The 25,265-nt window shown below is 39.8% G+C and overlaps 7 protein-coding genes and 4 long non-coding RNA genes across 16 annotated transcripts; 6 read left to right on the plus strand and 5 right to left on the minus strand.

The window, feature by feature from the left end:
- The first annotated feature begins 3,270 nt into the window (after nucleotides 1-3,270).
- LOC124311509 lies at nucleotides 3,271-4,314 on the plus strand. Its single transcript, XM_046776037.1, has 3 exons — nucleotides 3,271-3,450; nucleotides 3,529-3,687; nucleotides 3,772-4,314. The coding sequence occupies exons 1-3, from the start codon at nucleotides 3,436-3,438 to the stop codon at nucleotides 3,976-3,978; spliced, it is 381 nt and encodes a 126-aa protein (XP_046631993.1). The 5' UTR covers nucleotides 3,271-3,435; the 3' UTR covers nucleotides 3,979-4,314.
- Nucleotides 4,315-4,472: 158 nt separating this feature from the next.
- On the minus strand, nucleotides 4,473-6,764 carry LOC124311168 (heparan sulfate 2-O-sulfotransferase hst-2-like). Its single transcript, XM_046775525.1, has 7 exons — nucleotides 6,081-6,764; nucleotides 5,876-6,023; nucleotides 5,709-5,810; nucleotides 5,495-5,636; nucleotides 5,271-5,425; nucleotides 4,978-5,138; nucleotides 4,473-4,878 (listed from the first exon to the last, which is right to left on the minus strand). The coding sequence occupies exons 1-7, from the start codon at nucleotides 6,601-6,603 to the stop codon at nucleotides 4,712-4,714; spliced, it is 1,398 nt and encodes a 465-aa protein (XP_046631481.1). The 5' UTR covers nucleotides 6,604-6,764; the 3' UTR covers nucleotides 4,473-4,711.
- Nucleotides 6,765-7,426: 662 nt separating this feature from the next.
- On the plus strand, nucleotides 7,427-9,826 carry LOC124311044. Of its 4 annotated transcripts, none has more exons than XM_046775310.1 (6): nucleotides 7,427-8,391; nucleotides 8,474-8,889; nucleotides 9,039-9,259; nucleotides 9,401-9,471; nucleotides 9,527-9,590; nucleotides 9,652-9,826. In XM_046775310.1, the coding sequence occupies exons 1-6, from the start codon at nucleotides 7,522-7,524 to the stop codon at nucleotides 9,750-9,752; spliced, it is 1,743 nt and encodes a 580-aa protein (XP_046631266.1). In that variant the 5' UTR covers nucleotides 7,427-7,521; the 3' UTR covers nucleotides 9,753-9,826. The 4 variants fall into 4 exon arrangements, with proteins under 4 accessions (XP_046631266.1, XP_046631267.1, XP_046631264.1 ...); XM_046775311.1 differs by having other exon boundaries at nucleotides 9,536-9,590; XM_046775308.1 differs by having other exon boundaries at nucleotides 9,039-9,471.
- A 29-nt stretch (nucleotides 9,827-9,855) lies between these two features.
- Nucleotides 9,856-11,292, minus strand: LOC124311324 (ketosamine-3-kinase-like). Its single transcript, XM_046775770.1, has 7 exons — nucleotides 11,076-11,292; nucleotides 10,833-11,014; nucleotides 10,632-10,758; nucleotides 10,509-10,562; nucleotides 10,287-10,428; nucleotides 10,048-10,222; nucleotides 9,856-9,981 (listed from the first exon to the last, which is right to left on the minus strand). The coding sequence occupies exons 1-7, from the start codon at nucleotides 11,223-11,225 to the stop codon at nucleotides 9,906-9,908; spliced, it is 906 nt and encodes a 301-aa protein (XP_046631726.1). The 5' UTR covers nucleotides 11,226-11,292; the 3' UTR covers nucleotides 9,856-9,905.
- A 200-nt stretch (nucleotides 11,293-11,492) lies between these two features.
- On the plus strand, nucleotides 11,493-16,468 carry LOC124310940 (protein EFR3 homolog cmp44E-like). Of its 3 annotated transcripts, none has more exons than XM_046775121.1 (17): nucleotides 11,493-11,663; nucleotides 12,828-12,904; nucleotides 12,977-13,255; nucleotides 13,313-13,465; nucleotides 13,527-13,633; nucleotides 13,782-13,958; nucleotides 14,027-14,105; nucleotides 14,167-14,302; nucleotides 14,361-14,644; nucleotides 14,712-14,884; nucleotides 14,956-15,097; nucleotides 15,166-15,309; nucleotides 15,368-15,613; nucleotides 15,686-15,817; nucleotides 15,885-16,040; nucleotides 16,103-16,274; nucleotides 16,395-16,468. In XM_046775121.1, the coding sequence occupies exons 1-16, from the start codon at nucleotides 11,660-11,662 to the stop codon at nucleotides 16,247-16,249; spliced, it is 2,436 nt and encodes an 811-aa protein (XP_046631077.1). In that variant the 5' UTR covers nucleotides 11,493-11,659; the 3' UTR covers nucleotides 16,250-16,274; nucleotides 16,395-16,468. The 3 variants fall into 3 exon arrangements, with proteins under 3 accessions (XP_046631077.1, XP_046631075.1, XP_046631076.1); XM_046775119.1 differs by lacking the exon at nucleotides 11,493-11,663 and adding an exon at nucleotides 12,419-12,574; XM_046775120.1 differs by lacking the exons at nucleotides 11,493-11,663; nucleotides 16,395-16,468 and adding an exon at nucleotides 12,419-12,574 and having other exon boundaries at nucleotides 16,103-16,333.
- A 132-nt stretch (nucleotides 16,469-16,600) lies between these two features.
- On the minus strand, nucleotides 16,601-18,591 carry LOC124311952. The gene is made up of 7 exons (XM_046776320.1): nucleotides 18,512-18,591; nucleotides 18,344-18,423; nucleotides 18,134-18,274; nucleotides 17,988-18,074; nucleotides 17,787-17,924; nucleotides 17,582-17,717; nucleotides 16,601-17,520 (listed from the first exon to the last, which is right to left on the minus strand). The coding sequence occupies exons 1-7, from the start codon at nucleotides 18,582-18,584 to the stop codon at nucleotides 16,601-16,603; spliced, it is 1,575 nt and encodes a 524-aa protein (XP_046632276.1). The 5' UTR covers nucleotides 18,585-18,591.
- A 1,044-nt stretch (nucleotides 18,592-19,635) lies between these two features.
- Nucleotides 19,636-21,459, plus strand: LOC124311360 (ribonuclease H1-like). The gene is made up of 5 exons (XM_046775818.1): nucleotides 19,636-20,054; nucleotides 20,274-20,715; nucleotides 20,777-20,883; nucleotides 20,962-21,134; nucleotides 21,197-21,459. Exons 2-5 carry the CDS (start codon nucleotides 20,285-20,287, stop codon nucleotides 21,275-21,277), a joined length of 792 nt encoding a protein of 263 aa, XP_046631774.1. The 5' UTR covers nucleotides 19,636-20,054; nucleotides 20,274-20,284; the 3' UTR covers nucleotides 21,278-21,459.
- A 902-nt stretch (nucleotides 21,460-22,361) lies between these two features.
- LOC124311732 lies at nucleotides 22,362-22,636 on the minus strand. Its single transcript, XR_006910183.1, has 2 exons — nucleotides 22,530-22,636; nucleotides 22,362-22,431 (listed from the first exon to the last, which is right to left on the minus strand). It is a non-coding gene; the product is annotated as an uncharacterized LOC124311732 (long non-coding RNA).
- Nucleotides 22,363-22,897, plus strand: LOC124311667. The gene is made up of 3 exons (XR_006910104.1): nucleotides 22,363-22,512; nucleotides 22,667-22,778; nucleotides 22,862-22,897. It is a non-coding gene; the product is annotated as an uncharacterized LOC124311667 (long non-coding RNA).
- Nucleotides 22,898-24,087: 1,190 nt separating this feature from the next.
- On the minus strand, nucleotides 24,088-24,377 carry LOC124311755. Its single transcript, XR_006910205.1, has 2 exons — nucleotides 24,346-24,377; nucleotides 24,088-24,217 (listed from the first exon to the last, which is right to left on the minus strand). It is a non-coding gene; the product is annotated as an uncharacterized LOC124311755 (long non-coding RNA).
- A 17-nt stretch (nucleotides 24,378-24,394) lies between these two features.
- On the plus strand, nucleotides 24,395-25,175 carry LOC124311583. The gene is made up of 2 exons (XR_006909933.1): nucleotides 24,395-24,657; nucleotides 24,719-25,175. It is a non-coding gene; the product is annotated as an uncharacterized LOC124311583 (long non-coding RNA).
- Nucleotides 25,176-25,265: the final 90 nt, after the last annotated feature.

Genomic DNA, 25,265 nt, shown 5'->3' on the forward strand with positions numbered 1-25,265 from the left:
TGGCTTTGCTAGTCGCGACTTTTTCGAATAGCGATCGAATAACTCGTCCCAGGCTGATGATATGCACGGCAGTTTCTGGCACGACAATTTCATTTGATTGATCATTGGCATGACCGTGTTGTCTTTTCTTTGTCGTTTGCCTTTTTTTCTCTCGTCTCGTCTCTGCTCCCGCGTTTTCCCCCGTTGTGCGGAAAATATTTCAGTTGCCGCTGACTGCACGGATCATGGAATGGCTGCAACTGCAGCCCATCTCTCGCCAAGAGTCAGGTTACGTCGAGGATGCGGCCGCCACCAACACGCAGGACGATTGTGACGAAGTAGACGTCATGGTCGATGAAGTCAGGCGCCGATTCTACGACGCCACACGCCGCTCCTTGCCCACGTCCGTCCGCAGCCGGAGCCGTTTTGGACGTCGGTGGAAATTTCTTTCGCGGAAATCCAGCTGGCGATCGCTCTAACACACAGTTGCATCCATCCATCGTCCCTCGTGTCCCGTCCTCACCTCCGATGTGGAGAGTATGCCGTAATCCATTAATCAAAGTAACAAAACAATTTTTACGTTTAGAAACAAAAAACTAAAAGGAGAAACGCCGTACACTTTTCGATGATCTAAGAGAGAGAGAGAGAGAGACTACACAGTGTAGTTAGTATTATATATATATCCCGAGTGACACGGGCTCTGGATTTTTTCTTCTTCTCGATGCTGCTGGTTGGTATATAAATCCGTCGGCAGGGCTGACGGCGGTCACTCGAAATGCGTGTGGTGTGTGTGTCTGTGTGTGTGTTAGTAGCAGCCTCTTTTATAAATATTTATTTATATACATACTCTCTCGCGTCGGTTCTATTTTTGGAGAAAATTCGCTGAACTCAATCATTGAATGATGGATGTTTGTAGAGATAGATAGAAGATAGATACCCTTGTCGAGCGCTGTAACCTTTACAGTCCGACGGGAATGCGTAATATGAATATTTCTCCTTGCGGAAATATCGGAACTCAGCATTATGCACTTTTCCCATGTCACTATTTTTTTGTTTTGCTTCCTTCCACCTGTACACGTTCCTTCTCCCGGTCGGGGATTTCCTTTCCTCGCTATCTCGCATACACACACACAGAGTTAAACAGAACTTTTTTGACACTCAAATATTGAAGCAAAATTACACACCCAGTGTTCAATCATCCGGCGGCGGCCCCACAACTCAAAAAGGCTCACCTGGGATATTTTTAAAACCTTTACGCCATTACAACAATTCCACTAAAGTACTTTTTTTTTCCGTTTCAAATTATTTTTGATACTTTTTCTGTACTTTTCTTCTGTTTAAGTCAGGATCGTTTCGGTTTTGCTCGATTTTCCCTTTTTTTTAAATGGTTAAGAGCCCCCCCTCTCTTTCCGAACTTTGTGGTGTAACATCAACATTAGGTTAATGGGGAAAAAAAGGTAAAACATTAAGGGAAAAAATGACTTGAAAGAGGGGAAACATGTAATGTAAACGTGTGTCGCCTTATCTTGAGCGTAGAAGTTTGTTGACTTTCGGGCGTGTTCTTTACGCCAATGTGTATATTTGCTCGTAGCCCCCTCCCCCCCCCCCCTTATCCTCCCCCCTTCTATGTAACGTTCTCTCCTTTTTTTAACAGAAATAATAATTAAAAAAAAACTATTTTCTTCAAAGAGAGAGAGAGAGAAAAAAAAAACAGTAAAATCTGTTTGTGTATGTATGGGTTTTTTGCGTGAAATCCCGTCTGGAGCCAAACAAATACACGTTATATTACTGCTATGTATACGTTTACGTACGCCATCGCCCGCTTCCGTTCTTCACCATAAAGATGCAAGGTGATGTTGTGATGATTGATTCGTATTTTATTTGGACGGGGGAAAAAAAAATAGCTGATTGACGTAAACATAATAAATCTTATAATATGTAGAGGAGTGTCACAATATTCCCAATTTTTTTATTTTCATTTTTTATTTGAAAATTATGTATATTAATCTATTAAGTTGTTTGTAAACAGTGTTTTTTGTCCACTGTTCATGAAAGAAAATCACAAGTTTATGTGGAAAACATCATGTCTTTTTTAGAAAACATGGCAAACACCAATTTTTTAGATTTTCTTGAATTGTTTTTGTTCTTTAGTATTAATAATTGTAGTCCAACAGCTTTACTTTTGGAATTGATCATTATTGTTGATTTTAAACGTTTTCGTTTTCAACAACACTGGAATGATATTCCAAAAAACTACAATTTAGATTGTTGAATAATTTTCAAATTCAAACATAGGCTTCAATTAATCTCTAAAATCAAACAAGTGCAATTAGAAAATTTTACGACCAATAGGAACCTGCCGCCACACCGGCACCTCCTCCCTATTATTATTTATTTGAACGGAAATAGTGGATTGACTTAACATGTACATTTTCTTCTGGTGGAAACGTACCGCCCACACATGCAGCTATAATAGACTTTGGATCGTCGCCGTACGTGATGACTGGAAAACACGAAGGAAAACGGACGAGAATTCTTTTCTCCCCCGGAGGATCCAGGCCAGGGATCGCTCGTCGCTCTGTCGAGTCCTTGAACACGGAAATAACGATCTATTTCTGCTGCTGCGTGTGAGTGTGTTGACTTTTTCCTTTTTGAATCAATCCCACCAACAGTCATGACGCTATCGTTACATTCAGTTTATATCTGGATATCAACGTGGGTAGAATTTATAATCAAATACCTCCCCCCCCCCCCCAGTCGACAGGCGAATGTGGAACCTAGTACCGAATCGGGATTTAATTTAGAGACATTTTTTCCTTGAACGTCATTTCGTTTACGGACGTTGATGATTATCAGACCCCATGCAGGCGCATATAACCACAAACTGTGGGTTCATTAAAGACGACCAGAGTCGATCAAGCGCAACGTTCTCATAATAACCGCACGCTCAGAGTTTTGACGAGGCGATAACTTTGCCAACGACAGCCGACTGTTATTAGTGCCGCCTTGTAAAATGTCTCCAGTGTGTACAGTAACGATTTCGAAATCGAAATTTCCAAAGTGAGGTCCTTGAGAGCGTGGAGAGAGAGAAGGGTGTAAATTGATCCATCATCCAAGAAAGATAAGTGCTGTATGCCGCCAGGTGCAACGAAACTGTGTCGAACCTTGACCCAGTTCGAATGAAAAGAGGATTTCCCTGTAAAGAAAACTAACGACACAACAAATATGCCGGGATTCCGCGCACTATAAATTTCCCTTTCTGAAGCCTCAATTCGTAAAATTGTTGAAAGGAATTGGTCGTCCTCCGGCCGCTTTAGACACTACGCAGCAGCTGCCGTCGCGTTGTATAAATAGTCTTTGGTCGCAGACGAAGACTTACCATTTCTCACTCGGCTACCACTGTACACATTTGTCGCGGAATCGACCGTTGTTCTGCAGGGGAAAATTGGATTCAACATGAAAACGTTTGTGGTAAGTTGATTCCATTCGACACTTTCGACAGAGAAGTAAATTCATTTTCTTTTCATTTAATTTCAATCACACGAGCAGATTGTAGCGCTGCTCGTCACCTTGGTGATGGTCGGTGCGCTGGCCAATCCTGTGGCACCTGTGGCTGCCGACGAGGAGGCTGATAATGACGGACACGATCTTGAAACGGCCGAATCATTGTTGGAAATTATTGAAAAGAAAATCGCCAAACTCATCAAGGTAAAATATCTCTTTGCGATGTTAGTTATTTACATGCCCCTGATCTCAATCATGTCCTAATGAATTTTAAATTGGTCTTTGCAGAAATGTGTGAAGCATGGAGGCTGCCAATCTTTTTACAGCCAACCTTATTACAGCCACTCATCAGATTATGGTTACGGATCCAGCAGCTACGGATCGAGTCATGGTAGTGGCTATGAACCTAGTTATAGTGGTTATGCACCTAGTTACGGTGGTTATGCATCCAGTTACGGAGGTGGCTACGGAGGTGGTGCGGGATACGGATATTAACATGAATGTTGTTGTTAGCGGTCGTTCTTTTAATTCGTGTTTTAATTGGAATTGAGCCTTATTTATTTCCCGCCAGTTTTTGAAACCCAGGAATATTTCTAAATTATTTGCTGAAATTTTATTTTATCTTAAATTGGACATTCCGCAATAGGAATTTATTGTGTGCATCTATTTATTATTTTTTAAATTCTAGATGAGAGGATTTTTTAAATTTGTAAACTATTTTGTTTTGTTTCCCCCAGAGTAAATGCAACACTGTGTATCAGCAAATGTGTTTGACTTGTTGCGTTTGTAGTTCTGGAAAAATATCGAAGAATAAATCGAGTTTCGAATTTGGTGTTATTGTTTGAATATGGTTAGTGCTCAACTGCATCAACATGAAAAATTCACTAGAGGTTACAAAGGATGACTGATTCTATCATGCTGTGAGTTGAAATCTTTTCACTTGAATTTTTTTATTACTTTGAACGAAGCATTAAATTATCACACGGGAGTGCGGGGTCGAGTATCGTTTGTATTCAAATAATCACGGTCCTACTTTGCATCTTATTATAAAATTTATTTACCACTTCACCACATTTTGAATATGAGAAAGATTTTTCTGAAATACTGTAATTGTATAGTAGTTGCATGTCACGGTCTGCTTGCGGTGACTTGCAACTTAATCTATGCCATATTTGCGAAAGCGTCATCACTCATTTTTTGTTTATCTTGTTTTGATTTAGTTTGTTTGTTATTGTTTCGCTGTCGTTTTGCTCATCTTGATGTCCTGCTCCAGTTTCTCAGACACGAAGCGATAAAATTCTATTTCTTTCGCGTATCTCTTTTCCATTTCGGCCCTCATTTCCGAACTGATGACGGGAATTTCAGGACCCGGGACGTTTTTGGCACTTTCTGCGACTGCAATAGGATAGCGGAAATAACACGTCAGTTAGAAAAAGGGCTTTAATAATAATTAAAAGTCGTGCGAAAAGGATGGAAATGAGTGCGAGTAAATACGTTTTTGGTAATAGATGTTCTTGATGCCTTTGAAGAACTGAGGTACCGTAGTTTCCAGAAGGTCTAGCGTCTCGCCCATCTTTTCCAACGTGCCGACGACAGTATACTCTTGGTTAACGACATCTTTGACGTATCCCAGATCTTTTTCGACTCCCAATTCCCTTGAGTAATCAAATAAAAATTGGATGAAAGAAAAGCCAGGGCCAATGACGTCAATGAACGAGCGTCATCTTTTTTTTTTTTTTTATTTTATTATTTCGAGTTCAGCAGAAGAAAAGTGGGAATGGACTTACTCGCATCTGTTGTATTCACAGAATTGTGGAATGGCCCATTCGACGCGACGGGGTAGCCACGTACGTCCAATATCTAAAACAGATTTCGCCTTGATGTTTTTCAATCCATCGTAGGTACATTCGCGTTGCTTTTTGGTTATGCATTCCTCAAGAGTCTGTCAAAAGGAATGTGGTTTTGAGTCATAACGAAAAAGACAAGATTTCTTATCGCATTCCCGCCATACCACTCTCCACCAGTTGGTGCGTGAAATGGGGAAGTCTTCCGCCCACTCCCTATAATTGTAGCGCTCCGTGTAGAAATGACGTAATTTCCTCGCTATCGGTTCGCAAACGATGCTGATTTGAATGGGGCTCTTCAATCCGTATCTGTTTCATTTGACAATTGTTTCATTGAATCAAGTAAGAAATAAAACAATTAAATTCTACAACTGTCTATACCTCTGAAAGTTGATGAAATTGTGATTATGCAAATAGGCCAATTTGATGGGAACTGCTCCTACGATGGAAGCAATGTCCCGTGATTCATTCCGATTGACAAACCTGTTTTCTCAAACCATTTTGTTGTCATTTGTCTGGGCGGTATGTTTTATTGACTATAATGTTACCGGTAATTCTTGTGGTTTCCCCGGGCGAAGAGAAATCCGTTGATGTTTCCCAACTCATGAAGGGCATCTTCCAGGACAGGATCGTTACAATAAGGTATCACGTTCCATAGCAGTTTATTGGGTTCAATACCGTCCTCTGGGTCTCTGACTGAAACAAGAAATTCTTTAGTAATTGAGCATTCTTTCAGCTAGAATCTAAAATTACTGTCAGTGGGTAGGGCTGGATCGGTCAAAAGAATCGGATTGATTTTGAGTTCGTCTCGTTCCAGTTGATAATAGAGTCTGTTGCGCAAGTGGGACCCGAATGCCTGCATTGTCAAAGGTAACCTTTCGGGATCGGTCGTGACATCGGTCTCGTCGGTGGGCCCTTGAGCCCACAGATAATAGTCGAGGAATCGATTGAGCAGCAACTCTTCGAACGAGAACATGAAATGTGGACTGGGCGGTTCAGGCTCCGTAATGGGCGCCCCGTTCTTTAATTCGACATAAGAAAAAGGGTCGAGTTTGTAGTGGAACGGTCGCAGATAAAACTCTTTGTAAGCAAATTCGAGTGCTCGCTGCTGTTCGGCCAATTTGCTTTCCAGGACGAAGAGAAAAGCGAAACACGAGACGAAAAACAAGGTGCACAGGAGCATCTGCACGCGCTGCGAGTGTTGGGCAAAACATGACACTGGCGTGCTCTGACTCTTGCTGACTAACTTAGTCGACTCTATTTGATTATCCGCCATGATTTTAAGTTTTTAACACAAATTTAGATAATTTCAAAACTGCCTTTTTAGCACAGACAAAATCGAGCACCAGGAAACATGAAAAACCGAGCTTACTTTAGCAGCCAACGTGGCAGAACTGACGAACGCCCTTCGAAGACGTTCGGGTTTCACCTTCAGGTTTCAAAAAGCAGCTTTTCTTTTTGTTTACCATCCTGCCGTGAAGCACGAGGCTCCCGGCGTTTTTTTTTTCTTCTATCTTTCTTGTCCCTTATAAAAGCAGCCGGTTTGAACTACGGGAGTTAAGGTGCGTGACGTCAAGTATATATCCCTTGAGGTTGGTTTAACATGTTGATGACGGGGCGAATTTTTCCTGTGTAACGTGGCACTGGATGGTGCATCACCAAAGTCTCAAATGCCAACTTAATTATTCAACCCTTTATGAATTTTTTTAAATGAATTTTTTAAAATTTAATTCTTTATGTTAGATCTCCACACATTTTTCTGGCTAAGCGTTCATTATATTCCAAAAGAAACGCTTACGGCATATGTTTTTCTTTTTTAATTAGATCCCGTAAATTTAAAAATTAATTCGCATTAAAGAAAATGAAGAAGAAGGCTTTGTCTAATCTCGGTCTAGACATAACAAAATTGATTTTGTATTTCCTTTGTTTTCACTTTAACCTTAAGGGTCTAAAAGAATATTCTATGTTTTTTTTAGTAGTTTTTCTTTTTCCTCGGTGGCGAGAAGAGGAAGGGTTAACAAAGGTAAAAGAAAGAGAAAAAGGTCTCACGGTCAAATTCTACGCAAACGAGGTAAATTCGAAGTTTCTTATTGAGGCGTTTTCTTTCACAGTTTTAGTCGTTCATCAGAAGCTGTCACGTTCAGGTCCCTGTCCAATTATTTTGTAAATTATTTTTTGTATTATTTCTTGTAAAATGTCTGTACTGGAGAAGAGCATTACGTCCAAGATTGAATGGCACGTGACGAACATTAACAGTAAATCTCACGAAATTGAATTAGAAGATGGTTTCAAGGTTTGCTTTGGCGTTAAGACGGTCGCTTTTCAACATGTTATTTACCTCGTGTCCAAGTCGAATCAACCTTCCATTTTTGACATTGCCGAAGTACTTTTCACTACATGCGCCTTGCCCGATCAGCGGAAGCGAATGTATCGAGTATCAAACGAAGGACCCAATTCCGTCTACTCTGCTGAACTGTTGGATTTGAAGACGCCCCTCACGTTTACCTGCTGGATTTCTCTCAAGATTATGGAGACTGTGACCGATTATTCGCATCAGTTGGCGGATACTCTTCTGGCGGAACAGCTGTGGATTTCGGCGAAAAATGGCAGCCTCACTGATGTCGAGTTTCAAGTCGGACAATCTTCAAAAATGAAAACGTTCACTGCCCATCGCTCAATTCTATCAGCGCGTAGTCCAGTGTTTGCCGGTCTGTTTGAAAAAGAAGAAGCTGCATCCAGTTCTGTCGTAATAGACGACGTTCAACCAGTCATTTTCAGTCATTTTCTGCGTTTCGTCTACACGGGACAGTTGAAGGCTTCGGCTATGGCCAGTCTGGGCGAACTTCAAGCATTGGCAGATAGGTATCAGATTGCAACACTTCAAAAACTTTGCCGTCACCCACTTCAAGAGATGAATGCGTCAGAGCTGACTTCTCTCATTCTTTCCATCAACTGTACTCCTGTTTCATCGAAAATCGAAACGCATACTCTTTTTGGTAAAGTGTTTAATAATCGGCTGGCACACATGTCTCCTCTGCTCATAGATTCCAACTCTAATAATCAGGTAAATATTTCAACATTTTAATAGCATATTTATTTTTAATAACATGAATCGGATTTACTTAATTTTGTTTGAATTTCAACAGACTAACAACGTGTCGGCATTGGATCGAGCCAATTATTTCTTTGGCGGAAATCCACTCACACCTGCGGCCAGTACTAACACTTCCGAGTTCACTTTTCCCAAATTGAAAGACACTCCGTCTGTATCGTTCAACTTCAACAATCGAAATTCTTCAAGCAATGGTGCTTCTCCGGTCATAGCCTTACAGGATCCCAGCAAGTTCAATAATATGGGAACGACACCTGCATCTGCCTGCTCCATAGCCAAAGGAAAATATCCAGCCACTTCCAGCACTCCGTCGACGTCTGGAACGAGTGGTGTTCCATCTGGATCCAAATTTTCGGCCTCGACTGGAGATTCTTTGCCTAGTAAATCAGCCCCAAATGCATCAAATTTCAGCTTCAAACAACCCGTTGATGTCGACTCTGTTACATTGAAGTAATTCAAACACGTTGTTATTTTCTTTTCTTTGTTTTCTGTAGATGAAAATTATTCAAAAATAGAACATTTGTTTGGCATTTATATTTGCGCTTTTGTGATTTTATTAACTCGTCTTTATTCCTTGTCACTATTACTGGGTGTTGTAGGGCGGCTGTTGTTGCGGCTGCTGTCAGTCGTATTCGGATGGTCTTTGACGAGATTTTGGGAAGCGAGGAAGCGTCACATTCTTATTACAGTCCTTCCAGAGAACACATGGCTGCTCCTCCACCTTCTCCGGAATCAAATTATTCGATCAAGCCCATGTTTCAAATGTCGCCACCGAAGCTCGTCGTGCCGAATTCATCGTCCTTCACCGCTCCATCTACAGGTGTGTGTTTTACTTTCCCTCCCGCCACCCAGGAAGGTCGATTTGGTAAGATTCCAATGCGATCACCTGCAAGTCCACTTCCATGGCAGCCCAACGCCTCTCGTGGTGATGGATGCATCAAAATTGAAATTCCCCCTCTAGGTTCATCAGCTCATTTGTTGAAAGCGGCCAGTAATAACATAAGCAGCCCAACCTGTTCTCCAGTACACAGGGTAAAAGTGTTATTACTTATTAGATAATGTTATCAATAATATGTCACTAAATCAGATTCAACAGGAAGGGACCAACACACATTCGAAATCCTGTGAGACAAGAAAACATTTATCACCAAGTATTTACACAAACTTTCTTGTTTATCATATCAGGTTATGAACCATATTGTTTTTAATTAGATGCATTCGGATTTCCTATTCTCCACATGCCTCATCCTCTCAGGTCCGAAGACGGTCTCTGTGAAACTTCAGAAAAAGTAATCAGCACCAAAACTTTATAGAGCGCTGATCAATACTATACTGTAACTTGTAACTTGGGTGTACTCAGAAATATATATTTTTCTTATTTCTCTTATGAAACACAGTTGAAACTCATTTTTTAAAATATTGGGATGACCGAATCAGAATGTGAAAAAATTGCATAACCAGTAAAGTTAACAATGTAACAACTTAACTAATTTGCGCATTATTCCTAGGCTTTGCTCTTCATAACCACCACCAAAATGGTTCCTAAATATGATATCAGATTCAAGGAGGATTGAACTAAAACATATCGGCAAAATGAAGTCGACATACCAGTGATTGAGGTAATGAAAAAGTTCGTACAAAGGCTTTCGCTCTTCAAAACCTTTCTCGCGAGGAATAAGTTGGTGATATTTCTCATAAAACTCCTTGCTGAATCCTCCAAACATGCGAGTGATAGCCAGATCAAATTCGTGATGGCCATAAAATGAGGCTGGATCGTAGATTACTAAACACACGTATAAGTTATTGCCTAGGACTGAATATTAAGATACAAATTGCATTCATTTTACCAGGTGCATCGTTTGTTTCTCCGACATTTCCACTCCATAAGTCCCCATGGAGCAGAGAAGGTAAAACAGTAACTCCATCGAAAAGCTGGTTGATTTTAGGTTCCAGAAGAGACCATAGTCTTTCCACCTCTTTGTTACCAGACTACTTTAATCAATATTATAAAAGTTAAGTGAATATGAAGTCAAGCTGCGTAATAAAGTTAAACAAAACATTGGACCCACCTTTTGAGCAACATTTTTAATTTGTGGTTTCAATCTCTGTTTGCAGTAAAAATCCTGCATTTAAAAAATTACAAAATATTAATTTAGGATATAAAATATTAATCCAAAAATTTCATCTATTACAGTCCAATTTCCATTCCATTGGTTTTCAACAGGGAGTAATCCACAGCAGACATTAACATAGAAGCCAAATTGCCTTACTGCTTGATCAGAATTTATCTTCAATAGTTCCAAGTTCTTTAGATGGAGTCTGTAAAAAAAGAAAAAAATAGCAAGTCATTTAAATTTGTAATGGGATGAAAAACACAAGGTATAATAAAGTACATGGCAAGCTGATGCCCAAGTTCACCTTGAAAGACTTTTAACCCCCTAAACTGAATATATTCTGTTATGAGAATTGTGGTATTGTAGGAAGAAACAACTTTGATTGGTTTTGGAACTCGCACAGCATTTGCCATTTGAAGTATTTCTAAAGATTTGAATTCACCAAAGAGAAGATCTTTTCCCTGAAATAACAAAGAAGTTCTTTAAACAATTAAAAAACTCAAAGGAGACCATTTAAATTACATTTTCATCACTGCATATTTTTGCAAATATTTCTCCAATATCAGTTTTGAAAGCCCAGTTATTACTGCTGCAACCACCACCTATTCTTTTCCATGGATCTATTTTCTTGAGCATTAATTCAGATGCTATAATTTCCCTATATTCAGCCATAGTTTTTGTTTAAGTTGATCAGGAACAAGTTTTAAAAAGTTAACTACAAGTGAAAGCAAAAGAGCAGACGATGTGTTTATGATTGTGTTTATTTACTTGTACAAATCCATGATTTTCAATTTAATAAAAGAATAGTCTAATGATTAAGTAACCACAATAGATATTTACAAATTAATTTTTTTTTATTTTTTGATCTATAACTCTAGACTTATAAAAATTGTTTTTTTTTTAGTTGTAATACGCATCCGGCAACATTGTCGGGAATACAGTGAATTCACGACAAACAAACAGCAAAAAAGGGCGAAGTCCGTCCGTTGCTCCATGAAGGTTGCTTTGGTCACTAGTTGATTCGGCAGCTGGAATATTTTATCTCTGTTTTATCGAATAGCCAGTTTCCCTCAACAACAACAAATTTGTAGGATTGCTTCTAAAAAATGGGTAGGTCTCAATTAATGAACGTGTACCAGTGTTTCACTCGTTTGCTTGTTTATTTTGTTTGAAAACCGTTGGTCACTTCTTGGACGAGAGTGATTTCAGAATTTTCTGTCACCGGTTTTTCTAACTACTAACCTAGTTTGATTATTTTATCTGCTGAGAAAGCAGTTTGAAGTTTCATTTCCTTTCATACCACAAAATTTAACTTTCTTTCCCATTACTATTCAGGTGTTGTGCTTAAAGGGATAGAATTGTAACTTTATATTACTTTTCTCTTAGTTGAAGTGGATTTTGTAAATTACTTGATCTGTAGTAGCCAAAGATACTTGATTGGGAGTAGTTGCTGAGCAACAGCTGGAAGTAGTTATTGACAAGCGAGTTAGCCACAAGGTGACTGTGGTTAGCTACCTTGACTCAACAAATTCACAGTCTGTTTGTTTTCTGACATTGCCCACACACCATGTGTCAATGCTACATTAGCTTCACCTGAATAGATGTGTGCTTGGAGATCTGTTTTTATTAAAAGGCCAAAATGTTTGATTGTTTACAATAGCTTCAAGACACATTGTTTAAGCAAAAGTTAGTGAAGTGGCAAAACCTGTTAATAAACAACAGCTTTCTCGAGAAAGTGTTTTACGCGTGGTTAAATGCACCGATATCAGGCCGGTAGCTGCGCGCGACTCCCCTATCGATTTCCTTAAGGACACAGTTGCACTGAGTAACGAATGCATCTAGCATCCGTGTCATAGCGAAGTCGGTGTTCAGTGGGACGGGTAGGCGGCTCGTAAGCCTGCAGCCCCATTTCTGTAGACTTTATTTGGCTACCTCAAAAATGTCGGTGTGGAGTACTTTATCTGATTCGAGCTTCCTTGAAATGCTTGACACTGTGCTATCAAAATGTGACGCTTCCTATTGTGAGTTATAGCAAAAAATTGCTACAGCAAATATTCGTTTTTTTTCCAAATAATGACAAGATGCTTTCTATTTGTAATGTTATCATTGGTTATTGACTTACTGTGTTTTGATAAGAACCTGGGTTTATCGGTCACGATTTCCTCTGTCATAAATAGCGGACTTACAATAGTGCGGATAACTAACATCTCTCTAAAAGATAATCAGCTTTCTTTCTAAATAAATATAGTGACTTATTGATTTTTATAATGACAGGTTGTTGTGGCTGCTGCGCTGCCCTGAGGCCCCGTTACAAGCGGTTGGTGGATAATATTTTCCCAGTCAATCCTGAGGTTTGCATATAGAGACTGCTTAATAGGATTAGGCCTTTTGTTTTATGTTTAAAATATTCTATTGTAAATTAGGATGGGTTGGTGCGGAGCAACATGGACAAGTTGACATTTTATTCAATGTCATCTCCAGAGAAACTTGATCGTATTGGCGAGTACTTGGCCCAAAGAGTTAGTCGTGACATTTACCGTCATCGCAATCCAATGGTAATCATAGCAATGGAGGCTATGGATCAGTTATTACTGGCTTGCCATGCACAGTCTCTCAATCTTTTCGTTGAGAGCTTCCTGAAAACAGTCCAAAAACTGTTGGAAACTACGGAGCCCGCTCTACAAATATTAGCTTCCCAATCGGTAACTGCTCGTTAATAAGCATACTCAAGAGTGTTGTCCTACTGACTGTTGTTCTAGTTTGTCAAATTTGCCAATATTGAAGAGGATACGCCTTCCTATCACCGTCGGTATGATTTCTTCGTCTCAAAGTTCGCATCCCTTTGTCATAGTAATCACCCCGAAGTCGACGTTTTGAACAGTCTTCGATTAGCCGGTTTACGTGGTATTCAAGTAAGACATACATTGGCAATTTGAATTGACTTCAAATAAATTATCTTGCTTTTGTTTACAGGGAGTTGTTCGTAAGACTGTCTCGGACGATCTAGTCGAAAACATTTGGGAACCCGTTCATATGGACAAGATCATCCCTTCGCTGTTGTACAACATGCAACATGCTAGGTCATATCAAATGGTTGCCGCGTGATGCAATTATAAACTTGTAGCTTTTGATGCGTGCCGTCAACTGTTTTTTTGTTTTGTTTATTTTTTGTTTTTGTTGTGTTAACCTCTCAAGAGAGAAGTTGTCTTAATCAAATTCTACTTATAGACCAAGGAGGATTTCAAATGACGGTAATAGTCCAAGTGGCCACCCGGAAGAGCAGACGGATTCGGAGAACGGTGCCCGGAATATTGATCCGTCTTCTTTGGCTGAAAATTGCTTGCGCGAGCTGGTCGGCAGAGCTTCGTTTGGCAACATACGATCCGTCATTAAACCCGTATTCAAGTGAGTTATCCTGCCCCCAATACAAAGAAGTGAATTACTGGTAACTTATATAATTGAACTTCTTACAGACATTTGGATTTGCACGAGCTTTGGGTTCCCAATGACTTCGCCATTTACACATTCAGAGTGATCATGTATTCAATTCAGGTACAATAGTTTCCCTTATAGAAAAACAAATGGAGACTAACCATTATTGTAATGGGCACAGGTTCAGTATTCTTATGCAGTTGTTGAAAATTTAATGATGCACTTGGATACGTCATCCCGGTCGAGAGCTAAAGTGCGTACCAGCATGGCGAATGTTTTAGCCAAAATAATCTCTATCGCCGCTGGAGAGAGCGTTGGTGAGTTAAATGTTTAATGGAGATGGGAACCATAAGAGGTTAACGTTGGTTCACTTAGGTCCGTCGGTGTTGGAGATTGTCAATTCGCTGCTGAAACACCTAAAACAGAGTATTATGTCAGCGATCCCGGTCGATGACGCTGAAGCCGTCGCTGATGAAAAACAATTTCAAGAGTCACTTATCAGCGCCTTAGCCGAATTTGCTTACCATCTGCCAGACTATCAGAAAATTGAAATCATGATGTTCATCATTGGGCGGACGCCGGTTGCAGGAGAGTTTGATCCTGAGAACGTCCAAGCTGAAACCCTTCTTCAGCATATGTTGTTAAAATGTCTCTTGAAAGTATGCTACCTGCTTAGCGTATGTTATAACTGACCTTATAAAAACAGTTTTTTTTTTTCTTTTTTAGGTCAGCTACAAATACCAGTCTACCAACTTTTCCACTTCGCTTCCGCTAACCTTTTTGGACCCTCTTTTACGTACTTCATTAGGCCAAGACGCTTACGTTCGTGTACTAGTCCAAGAAATTCTTCACTGTTTGCTCGATCGGCATGAAAACCGTTTGAAGCTCAAGAAACCTTGGTAAGAATTCAGAGATTCCATTATTGACATGAAAAATCCAATTACAACACGTTTTTATTTTCGTATAATAGCATTGACATCTGCGGTTTGAACCTGGTATTCGACAAATGTTCTCGAGCGGATTCTTTGTTTTACAAAAATCACGGCAGTCGTATTTTAGTGAACTTATCCGAAAGTCTTGATTTAACCAATGTCACGCGGGAAAATATTGAGGTTTCAACCGTTTTAGAAATTTTTGAAAATCCTTCGATTGCAATATTAACTGTTCAATCACTTTCTAGGCCATTTACTGCACAGCAGCTTTAGTTTGTGTTGAGCTTGCTACGGACGAAATGTTGGTGGATATACTACGATGGGCACTAGCTGTCCAGGATGTAGCATTGACTAATACTATGCTTCATCCAACCAACCGCATATCTCTTCATGTAAACGAATGCAATTTATTCATGTTTGGCCACCACTTAATGTTTTTCAATTTCGCAGGTTGTTTCCCTTAGCATTTTTAACTTAGCTTCCCATACCATGAATGTAGCCACGCTGATTGAATACAGTGCCCAGGTAGTAGCTGCCAGGACTGCAAAAGCGCCGCTTCTTTTAAGATTCAACGAGGGATCGGCTGAAGAATTTCCACAAAATGGCATCCTACCAGAATGTCTTTTAGACTTTAACACTATTGCCGACTGCATGAAGGAAGCTGGCAAAGACATAATGGGCATGATTCCATTACAGGTAAATATTTTGAAAATATTATTGGTTAGAAAATGGTCTTTTTTAAAACTGTTTCACTTTATTTTTCTTTAGGGACCATTCAATGCCAATCAGCGGTACTCTTGGGCTGACTCTTCGTTACATCAGCCATCCTCTTTCACTGATTTGAGCAACTTAAACCTAGACGGATCAGAGAGCAACACTTCCTCCCCCGGAGTATCTCGAGTACGTTTGTAGTTTTTGCTGATTTCTCGACTACTCGATATTTATCGTTTTTGTCTGATATTTGCAGAGGTATGCAGAGGAAGAGGTGACTTTTGAAGCGCTCAAGAAAGTTCTAGCAGAACCGGCAGAATCTCGTCGTGAAGCGGAATACGAAAAAAGACAAGTTATTTGCGAAAAGTTTCGTAATACTCCATTCCAACAACTGGTTGCTAGTTCTGCAAAGGTAGTTCGATTTCTTTTAACATGTTGATTCGTTTTTACTAACAAGGTATGTTTTCTTCGTAGAATGATGTGCTGAACGATACGCTGAATCAGATTTTGACTCGCATATCAATTATGCCTTGCGGTCAACCTGAATTGACCGCTGTGCAACCTAACAACCAGTCAATGCCGCTATATGGCAACAACTTCCCTGATTTGTTCGTTTACTAGGAGATTAATTGTCCATTATTCATAGGTAAACATACTCTGGTATAAAGGCGTAAAGCAATAAAGCAGCAAGTTGCCTTGTCCTAACATGTCGATGTTATGCATTTATCTTTACTGTTACATTATAAAGTACATTGATTCTCTTTAGTGTATTATAACCCTATGAGAGAAATTTGAACACTGAAAACATTCAAATATTTTGATGCGTCGTATTAAGAATTTGAAAAAAAAAAACGTGTTAATCAAAAATGGTGGACAGCGGTAGTAGATGCATATCCCCGAGTACAACAACTGCGATTATGTGAGTAACGTAGACAATTAGTTTTGATAAAGTAAACCTAATGCTTACTAGTTCTATTGTTTAGTAGTCCTACTGGTTATTGGAACTGATTCTTCGTCTGGAGCGTCCAATAACTGCGGCCACTGCACTTGATGGTCAATACCTGCCCATACAGTTTCGTCAGATTGGGACTTCCAAACATAATCCGGCTTTGAGGGAAAATGTTGCTGGAAAATTTCCCATTGAGCTTCAGATTCTGCGAAAGTCGTGAATTTATTATTCGAATTCCTACGAAGGCCTGGGCTTCTTCCTAGTCCAAGATTATCAGTAGATTGTTTAGTCATGAATAGGCTGTGGCTGTTTAGTCGCTCTGAATGACCTCCCATAGGATTGATCGTTTTGTTCTTTTTCAGATTCCAAACGACCCAAAATATCAGTAAAAATGTGGAGCTCAAACTAGCGGCCGTGACACCGATGAAAATATTTGAGTAGCCACCTGTTTCGTCAGTCAGTACTTGGCCATTTTGCTGAGGAGGAACATCCAATTTTGTACTATTTAAATCAGTCAATACTAAGCTACCCTGTTTTAGCATCGATCCGAGCTTGGCATGGGCTTGTTCGACTTCCACCGTCGTGTTGGCACCGTGGATTGAAGACATCTCAACTTTTAGTAGAATACTTCCATTCCGCGCTATTATTCTAGTGAAAACGCTTTCAGAGATGTTAAGCGACTTGGCCAACTGAACGCGCATACTTAACTGGAATTCCAACAATCTTCCTTCTACAACAGTATTAAATGAATTCATTATTCGGATCTTTGTTGATTTTGTTTTGTTTTGCGAAGAAGTCGGCAAAGGATCAGCCGCATTGGATGTTTCGTCCGGATTAAATGGTACCGATGAAAGCGAATTTTCAGTTGTGGTGGAGTCGATATCGTTGGACATCCTGGCTGGTAGCACCTTTCCCTCATAGGAGATACATTGTCGATTGAGCCCTGCCGAGTATAAAATCGATTTGTTTTAGTGAATCATTTTAATCGACTCTTGGGCGTCAACCTCCATCCGGGCAACATTTGGCTGTCCAATGGCAATCGCTGTGAGCGTTACAGGATGAGTTTGTAAAGACAATTCGATTTGTCATAATGGAGCAATTTAGGCGATTGACGCTTGGCTCTCGCAAATCATCATAATTCTAATAAGGTAATAGTATTTTAGGATCGATCTGTCATTCGTATTGATCCGTTTATGTAAAAAGTCATACCTTTCGAAGTACGTATTGACAAAGGTCTTTGTTTGCGCAAAGGCTTAAAGGAATAGGACATTTCTTTTCTTTAGGAGACAGCGAAAAGATGAAAATAGGGTCAGGTATCATGCATCCGTCGAAATCGAGGCAGTAAACCTATGGCGTCGAGTAGAAAAACAGAGTTCTTTTCATGTATAGTTAACATAAATTTGGTTTTACCTTATTTAGGGGGCAATATCTCCGTCTACATCGAGCAGGTTCAAGCAACGGCATTGATTCACATGTTCCTGACTCTATACAAGGTACCTTTAAATACAGTCAACATTTTAATATTCGTCTTTTTCCATGTCCCTACTACTTGTAACCTTTGATCGGGGACCGCAGCTGCCTAAATCTAATTCAGTCGTGACTTCCTTATTTTGTGATCGACGAAATACTGTAGACTGCGGGAGTACACCGTCCGATCCGGCAGTGAAAGGAATTTCTTCTAAAGCTGGGATTCCGTTCTAAGAAAAGTAAATCAACACAATCTCCATTTAATGCGACTGAATAATGTATAGTCTATAATAACTTACGGTACACGAAGGAATCCCATTGAAGAAAACTGAAACTGATGAAAGGAGGACAAGTAAGCGAAGCACATGCACAATTGAAGCTGGAACAAAACGATAAATAAGAAATGCTTTGAAATTAAATTTAGTAAATGTAGTTTCTAATGGTAAAATGTAAAAAATGCGCTTTACCATTATGTGGAGCGTGCATCGTGGAAGCAGTCCGACAATCGAATGCAAAAGGTGACAAATTTTTCGATGTCATAAAAGGTTTTTGTGTTTTTGCTTGTATCTATAGAAACCCGATCCAAGCCGGCATTACAATAGGCTTCGACATGCTCACGAATGTCAACACCTAAGAAACGAAGCGAACAAGTGTTAATTTAATATGCATTTTTGTAGTTCGCCTCGCCCCATTTGTTTATTATGTAAATAGCTTTTCGTCAAATCGTTAAAAAAGTCCTTTGAAGTAAAAATTGCTATTTCTCTCCTTACTAACGTTTGTTTCGATTTCAGTCGAAATATCGTATTTTTATTAGTGTTGGTGTGGCCCGTTGACTTTTTTTTCTTTATGAATAAAGTCGATTTTGCGAAACAGTTTGATGAATCAACATCGACAAGCCAATGGAGCAGTTACACATCCTGCGTTGCGCATTCTCCGCAAATGCGAAAATCTCATTTGTGTCCAAGCTGGTGTGTGTCGCCTACAGCGTCTTATGGGAAAACCAACTTCTCCTCGGTAAAAAAATTGTTTTCTTATCTATGACTCTGATTTTCCCCCCTTTTCTTCCTAACAGTGAATACTTTATTCATTTTTCTATTACCTAATTTTTATTTCTATCCCCAATTCCATCTGGTTAATTTTTAATTAATTTTTGTTTGTGACTGGTTTTTTTGTTGTCTCCTGTAGCAGAAGAATTTCGTTCGTAGCGTGGTCGATTCTGTCTAGAAACGTCTAGAAACGTCTGCTACAGGAGACGAACAAAAAAACCAGTCACAAACAAAAATTAATTAAAAATTAACTAGATGGAATTGGGGATAGAAATAAAAATTAGGTAATAGAGAAATGAATAAAGTATTCACTGTTAGGAAGAAAAGGGGGGAAATCAAAGTTATAGGTAAGAAAACAACTGTTTTAACGGGAAGAAGTTGGTTTTCCCATAAGACGCTGTAGGCGACACACACCAGCTTGGACACAAATGAGATTTTCGCATTTGCGGAGAATGCGCAACGCAGGATGTGTAACTGCTCCATCCGGTAAGCTTTTCCGAATAAAAACGAGAGGCGCTGTTGGCTGTCTCTATGGTTCACTCAGGGTTCACTAGCCCTTGCTTTTGCAAGTGTAGTACGAATCAAACACATTTCGTGCATCAACGACACTCTGTGCTCTGTGGCCAGTGGAGCATCAAAATGGTGCCGCTTCGGTTTCAACCCTACTGATCTGATTCTTTAAAGGAGTGAAAGTCATGTTTCATGACTCATGTATTGCATCAGCAATCGCGAGGCAGCAACAGGTCAACAGCCACCAAGTCTTTAACCTCCGTCGTATTTGCTTGTACAAACACTGGGTGTTACAGTGGCAACTATAAAAGTGCTAGTGTGCGTCAGTTTTTCAAAGTAACAAATACTTCGAGCCAACAACTTTGTTACGAAACAGATTTAAAAACAAAATAAAACAAGTATTCACCAGTCATTGATTTGTATGCAAGGAAAACGCAGGAAAACACTACAACAAGTAATTCATATTTCATTTATTTTGACAGAAGTGGTAGAATGTTTTTTTGTTAAAAAGTGTATGTAAAAATATCAAATTTCACAAGATTTCCAAATCAGTTCATCAAAATACAGTTCATGCCAGTTTTTGAAAAGAAGGGAATAACATTTACTTTAGATGCGAGAGTTAAATGATTTACATTTTATTTGCTAGTTCTAAAATAATTTGTTTAACATACAGGGCAGGCAGCCATGAATCTTCAATGGATACAAAACCCGAATGAACGCGTTCGTGATTTCGTCCGATACATAGAACAAAATTTTGGGAAGAATCAAAGATTGATAGACAATCGGAGAAATGTATTTTACCCTAGGTCAATAGCAGGAGTATTAAAAGGCCTTCGACGCGATCTCTACATAGAGCTACCTGATTCCCTTAAGAATTTAGAGGTAGGCTGGAGGGAATTTATTGACAGAGCTGAGGATACCGAGTGGTTGGTGGATATACTCAACGGTAGTTCCTTTAAATCAAAATACGAGATTCATCGCCGTATTGGCAAATATGGATTAGTCAATGATCGTGAAGATTTCGTAATCGTATATGTGGACGGCGCGTGCCCTGGGAATGGTCGACAAAACGCTAAAGGCGGAATTGGCGTATGGTTTAACCACGACCATGATTGGTAACTATTACTATTCATACATCTGTTTGTTAGATAACTTCATTCTATAGTGTTTAATTAGGAATATGGCAAAACCGGTGCAACGATCAAATGAAGGTACTCCACCAACCAATCAAATTGCGGAGATTGAAGCGGCTATCGCGGCCTTGCAAATTGCAAAAAAGAAAGGTTCGTAACTGGCGCGTTTTACTAACACGCTACGTGTTGGATGATGTAACAGTGCAGTAAAATTATATCGTTTTACAGGAATAAAACGTGTAGCTATCTACACTGACAGCGACTTCTTAATAATGTCTATGGACAAATATATATTTAAGTGGCTAAGGAATGACTGGCTTAAAGTTAATGGCGACACGGTGGTGCATAGGCAAAGATTCAGAAAGTTACTTCGCTTAATGGAAGATTTAACAGTTAAATGGGTAAGGTTGTTATTGTAATCTCTTAAACGATGTTATTAATGTATAATCATGTAATTCTTTAGGTCTTCGTGAGGGCTCATCAAGGTGAGGAGGGAAACGATGAGGCCGACCGTTTAGCCAAGCTTGGTGCGGATTATTATTGAAGGAAAAAATAAAAATCAAGTGGTTTTGGAGTTGATAATTATCTAATGACATTGCCAAAAGTCCTATTATTATTCTTTTCCTGTCGTTTTTTAACCTTTTCTTATTACTTACACCAAATGGTTGATCTGTTCGATTTGCTGAAATCATTTTGCTATCGTAATAAATGACAGACGTAGACCTACTTTTTAAATTGGAATAAGTTCTTGCACCCATATGCCGTCGTTAAAAAAGATTCTCTCGTTAATTTTGAATCTTCACCTAAACTACGTCTCGTCTGTCCTAAAAAATCTTGTCTGCAAGTGATCCCAGTTTACAGACGTTTCAGCACCTGGGCATAATAAACAATATCAATGTCTTCCAAAACAGAAAAACAGAAAAACAAACAAATTTTGGTAGAACCCATGTGCCATGTGCCAGTGTTGAGTGTTCTAGATTCAACTGTGTTTGTGTTTGTGTTTTTTTTTTTTTAAATTAAATTGCATGAGGTTGAACTAGAATTATTATTATTAGTTGGGAATTCTTCCCAAGTGTAGATTCTTTTGTAAAATAAGTGATATTGAAGTAGTTTCGAGGCACTGTTTAATTTAACTTTTGCATGTCATCATATTGTGTGATATAAGACATCTGTCCTGTGTTTACTTCTTACTTGTCGCACAAGTCCTGGTGTTGGTGTCGCGTTTTGATGTCAGCTGGGGTCGTTACCGACTTCCCAACTAGATTCTTTGCCATTTGCAATCGGAATTAGTTTATAGGTATTAGTTTATAGGTAAGTCAACGTTTACTAGACATTTCCATGTAAACTTTCGCTCTACCACAAATGTCGCACTGCCCAATGTCGGATGTTACGTTATTTGCTTCTGTGTTTGTACTTCTTGTTTTTTTTTCAGTCGAGTTTTACGGTGCAAATTTAGCCACGGTTTGATTTTGAAAAGTGATGAGGTATTTCCACGCCATTAGAGACCAAGCTTAATCGAAAGTGAACAATTCTAACTTCTAAGGCATGTAAGTTAATCGTTGGATTTTCGAATTTTCGAAAGATCCATTTTTTAATCTACTTTATTAATTTATTTTGTGAAAACATGCCGAAGATCTTTTGCCTTTCTCCACGTGATCGCTGCCGTGTCATGAAGATGCTTCTTTGAGAGGGTCTCTACTATATTGCAAGACAAAAATGTGATGAGAACAGGAAATCTGAGTTGGTTATAATTTACTTTTAATAAGATAAATCAAGTAGGTTAGTTTATTGCTTACATTTTAGTCTACGTATGTGTGCTAAAGAGTCGTACACTCGTACGTTCCTTAAGAATGTTTAAAATAAAATTTAGGTATATTTTCAACATGTTCAAACTGATGCAGTGATTATTTATCATTTTTAATTACCATTTCAGAGTTCAAGCTGCAGACGTGCCGGCCAGTTTGCATGTCCTTCACGCTTGAAGGTCACGGTGAACATAACGTGTAAAACTGTCAATGCCGTGGTGTAGAGGTTGGGTGAGAAAGGTACGTGTTTCATCATTATCAAGCAGGTATAATAGCCGCAAAGTTCAGCCATTTGATATTCATTTTGATATTGGTTTTTGTAGACCCATCCCCAGCAACGCCAACCTAAAGAAGGAAAGGCCAGTTTGCATTTCCTTCATGCTCGAAGGTCACGGAGATTCATTACGTAAAACGTATCATACGACGGCGGAGAGGTTGGGTGAGAAAGGTACGTGTTTCATCATTATCAAACAGGTACAATACCCGCAAGGCTTAAGAGGTGAGGGTGATAATAAAATCGTATAAAAAGGAGAGAGAAAAGACCAGAGACATCAGTCGAGTGAGCATCTCCGACACGGCAACAACTGCAGCACACAATTTGTCACCAACTGCCTTCTTCATCGTATTGCCAGTTTGCATCCATGGGTAAATATTCTGTCTCTACATGGAGTTTTCTATTAATGACAATTATTTTCTGTTTGTTAATATGTAAATATTATTGAATATTTATGTTTTAATTTGTTTACTGTCTAGTTAATAAGGCGTCGTATGCTGTTGGGTGTTGTATCGTTGATTGGTGGGTCGACCACTGGTGTACTGATGTCTCCTGGGTATGGCGGATACCAAACCGCAACACCGCCGCCTTACTACCCAAAAGCAACTTACGCAACGACCAGTTCCTGCACCGAGGTCTTCAAGTACTACACCACTAAAGCACCGGAGTTTTATACCACAACTTACGCTGCCCCGAGCCACTACACTGACGCCCTGAAGTATTACTCTGCCCCGAGTTACTACCCCACCAAGGCGACGGAGCACGACTACTTATGCTGCCCCATCCTACTACACCGAGGCTCCCAAGTGTAACTCTGTTCTCAGCTACTTATTGCACCGATTTTCCTAAAAACTACTCTATTGCCAGCTGCTACACCGAGGCTCCCGCTGATTACTCCACCAAAACGGTCGACTACTACACCGAAGCAGCAAAGTACTACTCTGCCCCGATCTACACAACCACAACTGAGGTGGCCAAGTATTACGCTGTCCCGACTTACTACATAGAAGTTGCTCTTTCGTACTACGTTAAACAGAAATACTACACTAATGCTCTAGTTCACTACACCACGACCTACGCTACACCGCAGCCCCAAAGTACTACACCGAAGAAGCCGCCTATTACACAACAACGTATAATGCCTAGTTTACTACACCAAGGCTCCAAAGTACTACATCACGAAGGCACCTGAATTCTACACATCTATGTATGCTGCCCCTGCCTACTACACCGAGGCCCCGCATTACTACAACACTGAAGCGCTCAAGTACTACACTACAACCTACGCTGCCCCGAGCTACTACACCTACGTCCCGAAGTATTACTGTGCGTAAAAGGAGTCGTAAAAAAAAAAGAAGTCGTGCCCGAACTGCAGTGCCCCATCTGTCACCATTGCATTCCTCATCTTGTAACCGATTCGCCATTATGGGTAAATATTCTTATTTTTACATGAGTTTTGTATCAATTCTGTTTTTTTTTTCTATTTGTTAATATGCCTGTTATTATTTAAGATTAATGTTTAAATTTATTTACCGTTTAGACATCTATGGCGTCGTGCTCCTGTTGGGTCGAACGCTAGTGTAGCGATGTCTCCTTGTTAAGGGGGAAATCAAACCGCAACGCCGCCGCCTTCCCACACAACTTACGCAATGACCAGTTCCTGCACCGAGGTCTTCAAGTACTACACCACTAAAGCACCGGAGTTTTATACCACAACTTATGCTGCCCCGAGGCACTACACTGAAGCCCTGAAGTATTACTCTGCCCTGAGTTACTACACAATCTAGGCGATGGAGTGCTACATGACTACGTATGCTGCCCATCCTACTACACCGAGGCATCCAAGTATTACTCTGTTCTCATATTTTTACTGCGCCTATTTTCCTAAGTACTTCTCTGTTCCCAGGTGCTACACCGAGGCTCCCGATGATTACTCCACCGAAGCGGCAAAGTACTTCTCTGCCCTGATCTACACAACCACAACTGAGGCGGTCAAGTATTACGCAGTCCCGAGTTGCTACCCAAAAGCTTTCGTGCTACGTTGAACAGAAATACTACACTGATGCTCCAGTCTACTACACCACGACCTACGCTACACCTAGCTACAACACGGCAGCTCCCAAGTACTACACCGAAGAAGCCGCCTATTACACAACTACCTACGCTGCCTAGTTTACTACATCGAGGAATGTAAGTATTACCCTGCTCCAAACTACTACCAAACTGAGGTTCATATTTATTGCAATTCTCCCGATTATGTCACCACTACGCACGCTGCTCCGACCTTTACACCGAATTTATGAAGTATTTCTCTGGATGTGTTGAAAGATTGCTGGAATACAAAATTGATTGATAAATCACAAGTGCATGTCTCTATTTTCTCAAGTACCTTTCCTGCTGCTGATAACTGCATGATGTGAGAAAATATTTCTGAGTGCCATGTAAACTTACAA

The sequence above is a fragment of the Daphnia pulicaria genome, chromosome 8 (genome assembly GCF_021234035.1).
Source record: "Daphnia pulicaria isolate SC F1-1A chromosome 8, SC_F0-13Bv2, whole genome shotgun sequence".
NCBI lineage: Eukaryota > Metazoa > Arthropoda > Branchiopoda > Diplostraca > Daphniidae > Daphnia > Daphnia pulicaria.

Excerpts from the sequence above, each read along its gene's own strand:
- LOC124311952 (XM_046776320.1), bottom strand. The coding sequence starts at position 18,584 with ATGACATCGAAAAATTTGTCACCTTTTGCATTCGATTGTCGGACTGCT. Across the intron at positions 17,925-17,987 it reads GATATTGCCCCCTAAATAAG|GTTTACTGCCTCGATTTCGA; the intron begins GTAAAACCAAAT and ends TCGACGCCATAG. Across the intron at positions 17,718-17,786 it reads GTCAATACGTACTTCGAAAG|AATTATGATGATTTGCGAGA; the intron begins GTATGACTTTTT and ends TTACCTTATTAG.
- LOC124311044 (XM_046775308.1), top strand. The coding sequence starts at position 7,522 with ATGTCTGTACTGGAGAAGAGCATTACGTCCAAGATTGAATGGCACGTG. Across the intron at positions 9,472-9,526 it reads CCTGTTCTCCAGTACACAGG|ATTCAACAGGAAGGGACCAA; the intron begins GTAAAAGTGTTA and ends TCACTAAATCAG. Across the intron at positions 9,591-9,651 it reads AAGAAAACATTTATCACCAA|ATGCATTCGGATTTCCTATT; the intron begins GTATTTACACAA and ends GTTTTTAATTAG.
- LOC124311509 (XM_046776037.1), top strand. Across the intron at positions 3,688-3,771 it reads AAATCGCCAAACTCATCAAG|AAATGTGTGAAGCATGGAGG; the intron begins GTAAAATATCTC and ends TGGTCTTTGCAG.
- LOC124311168 (XM_046775525.1), bottom strand. The coding sequence starts at position 6,603 with ATGGCGGATAATCAAATAGAGTCGACTAAGTTAGTCAGCAAGAGTCAG. Across the intron at positions 5,811-5,875 it reads GGAAACCACAAGAATTACCG|GTTTGTCAATCGGAATGAAT; the intron begins GTAACATTATAG and ends TTGAGAAAACAG. Across the intron at positions 5,139-5,270 it reads TGTGAATACAACAGATGCGA|GGAATTGGGAGTCGAAAAAG; the intron begins GTAAGTCCATTC and ends TGATTACTCAAG.
- LOC124311324 (XM_046775770.1), bottom strand. The coding sequence starts at position 11,225 with ATGGCTGAATATAGGGAAATTATAGCATCTGAATTAATGCTCAAGAAA. Across the intron at positions 10,759-10,832 it reads CTTGGGCATCAGCTTGCCAT|ACTCCATCTAAAGAACTTGG; the intron begins GTACTTTATTAT and ends CTTTTTTTACAG. Across the intron at positions 10,429-10,508 it reads TTAAAAATGTTGCTCAAAAG|TCTGGTAACAAAGAGGTGGA; the intron begins GTGGGTCCAATG and ends TGATTAAAGTAG.
- LOC124310940 (XM_046775119.1), top strand. The coding sequence starts at position 12,493 with ATGTCGGTGTGGAGTACTTTATCTGATTCGAGCTTCCTTGAAATGCTT. Across the intron at positions 13,466-13,526 it reads CCGGTTTACGTGGTATTCAA|GGAGTTGTTCGTAAGACTGT; the intron begins GTAAGACATACA and ends TTTTGTTTACAG. Across the intron at positions 13,634-13,781 it reads TACAACATGCAACATGCTAG|ACCAAGGAGGATTTCAAATG; the intron begins GTCATATCAAAT and ends TTCTACTTATAG.
- LOC124311360 (XM_046775818.1), top strand. The coding sequence starts at position 20,285 with ATGAATCTTCAATGGATACAAAACCCGAATGAACGCGTTCGTGATTTC. Across the intron at positions 20,716-20,776 it reads TTTAACCACGACCATGATTG|GAATATGGCAAAACCGGTGC; the intron begins GTAACTATTACT and ends GTGTTTAATTAG. Across the intron at positions 20,884-20,961 it reads GCAAATTGCAAAAAAGAAAG|GAATAAAACGTGTAGCTATC; the intron begins GTTCGTAACTGG and ends ATCGTTTTACAG.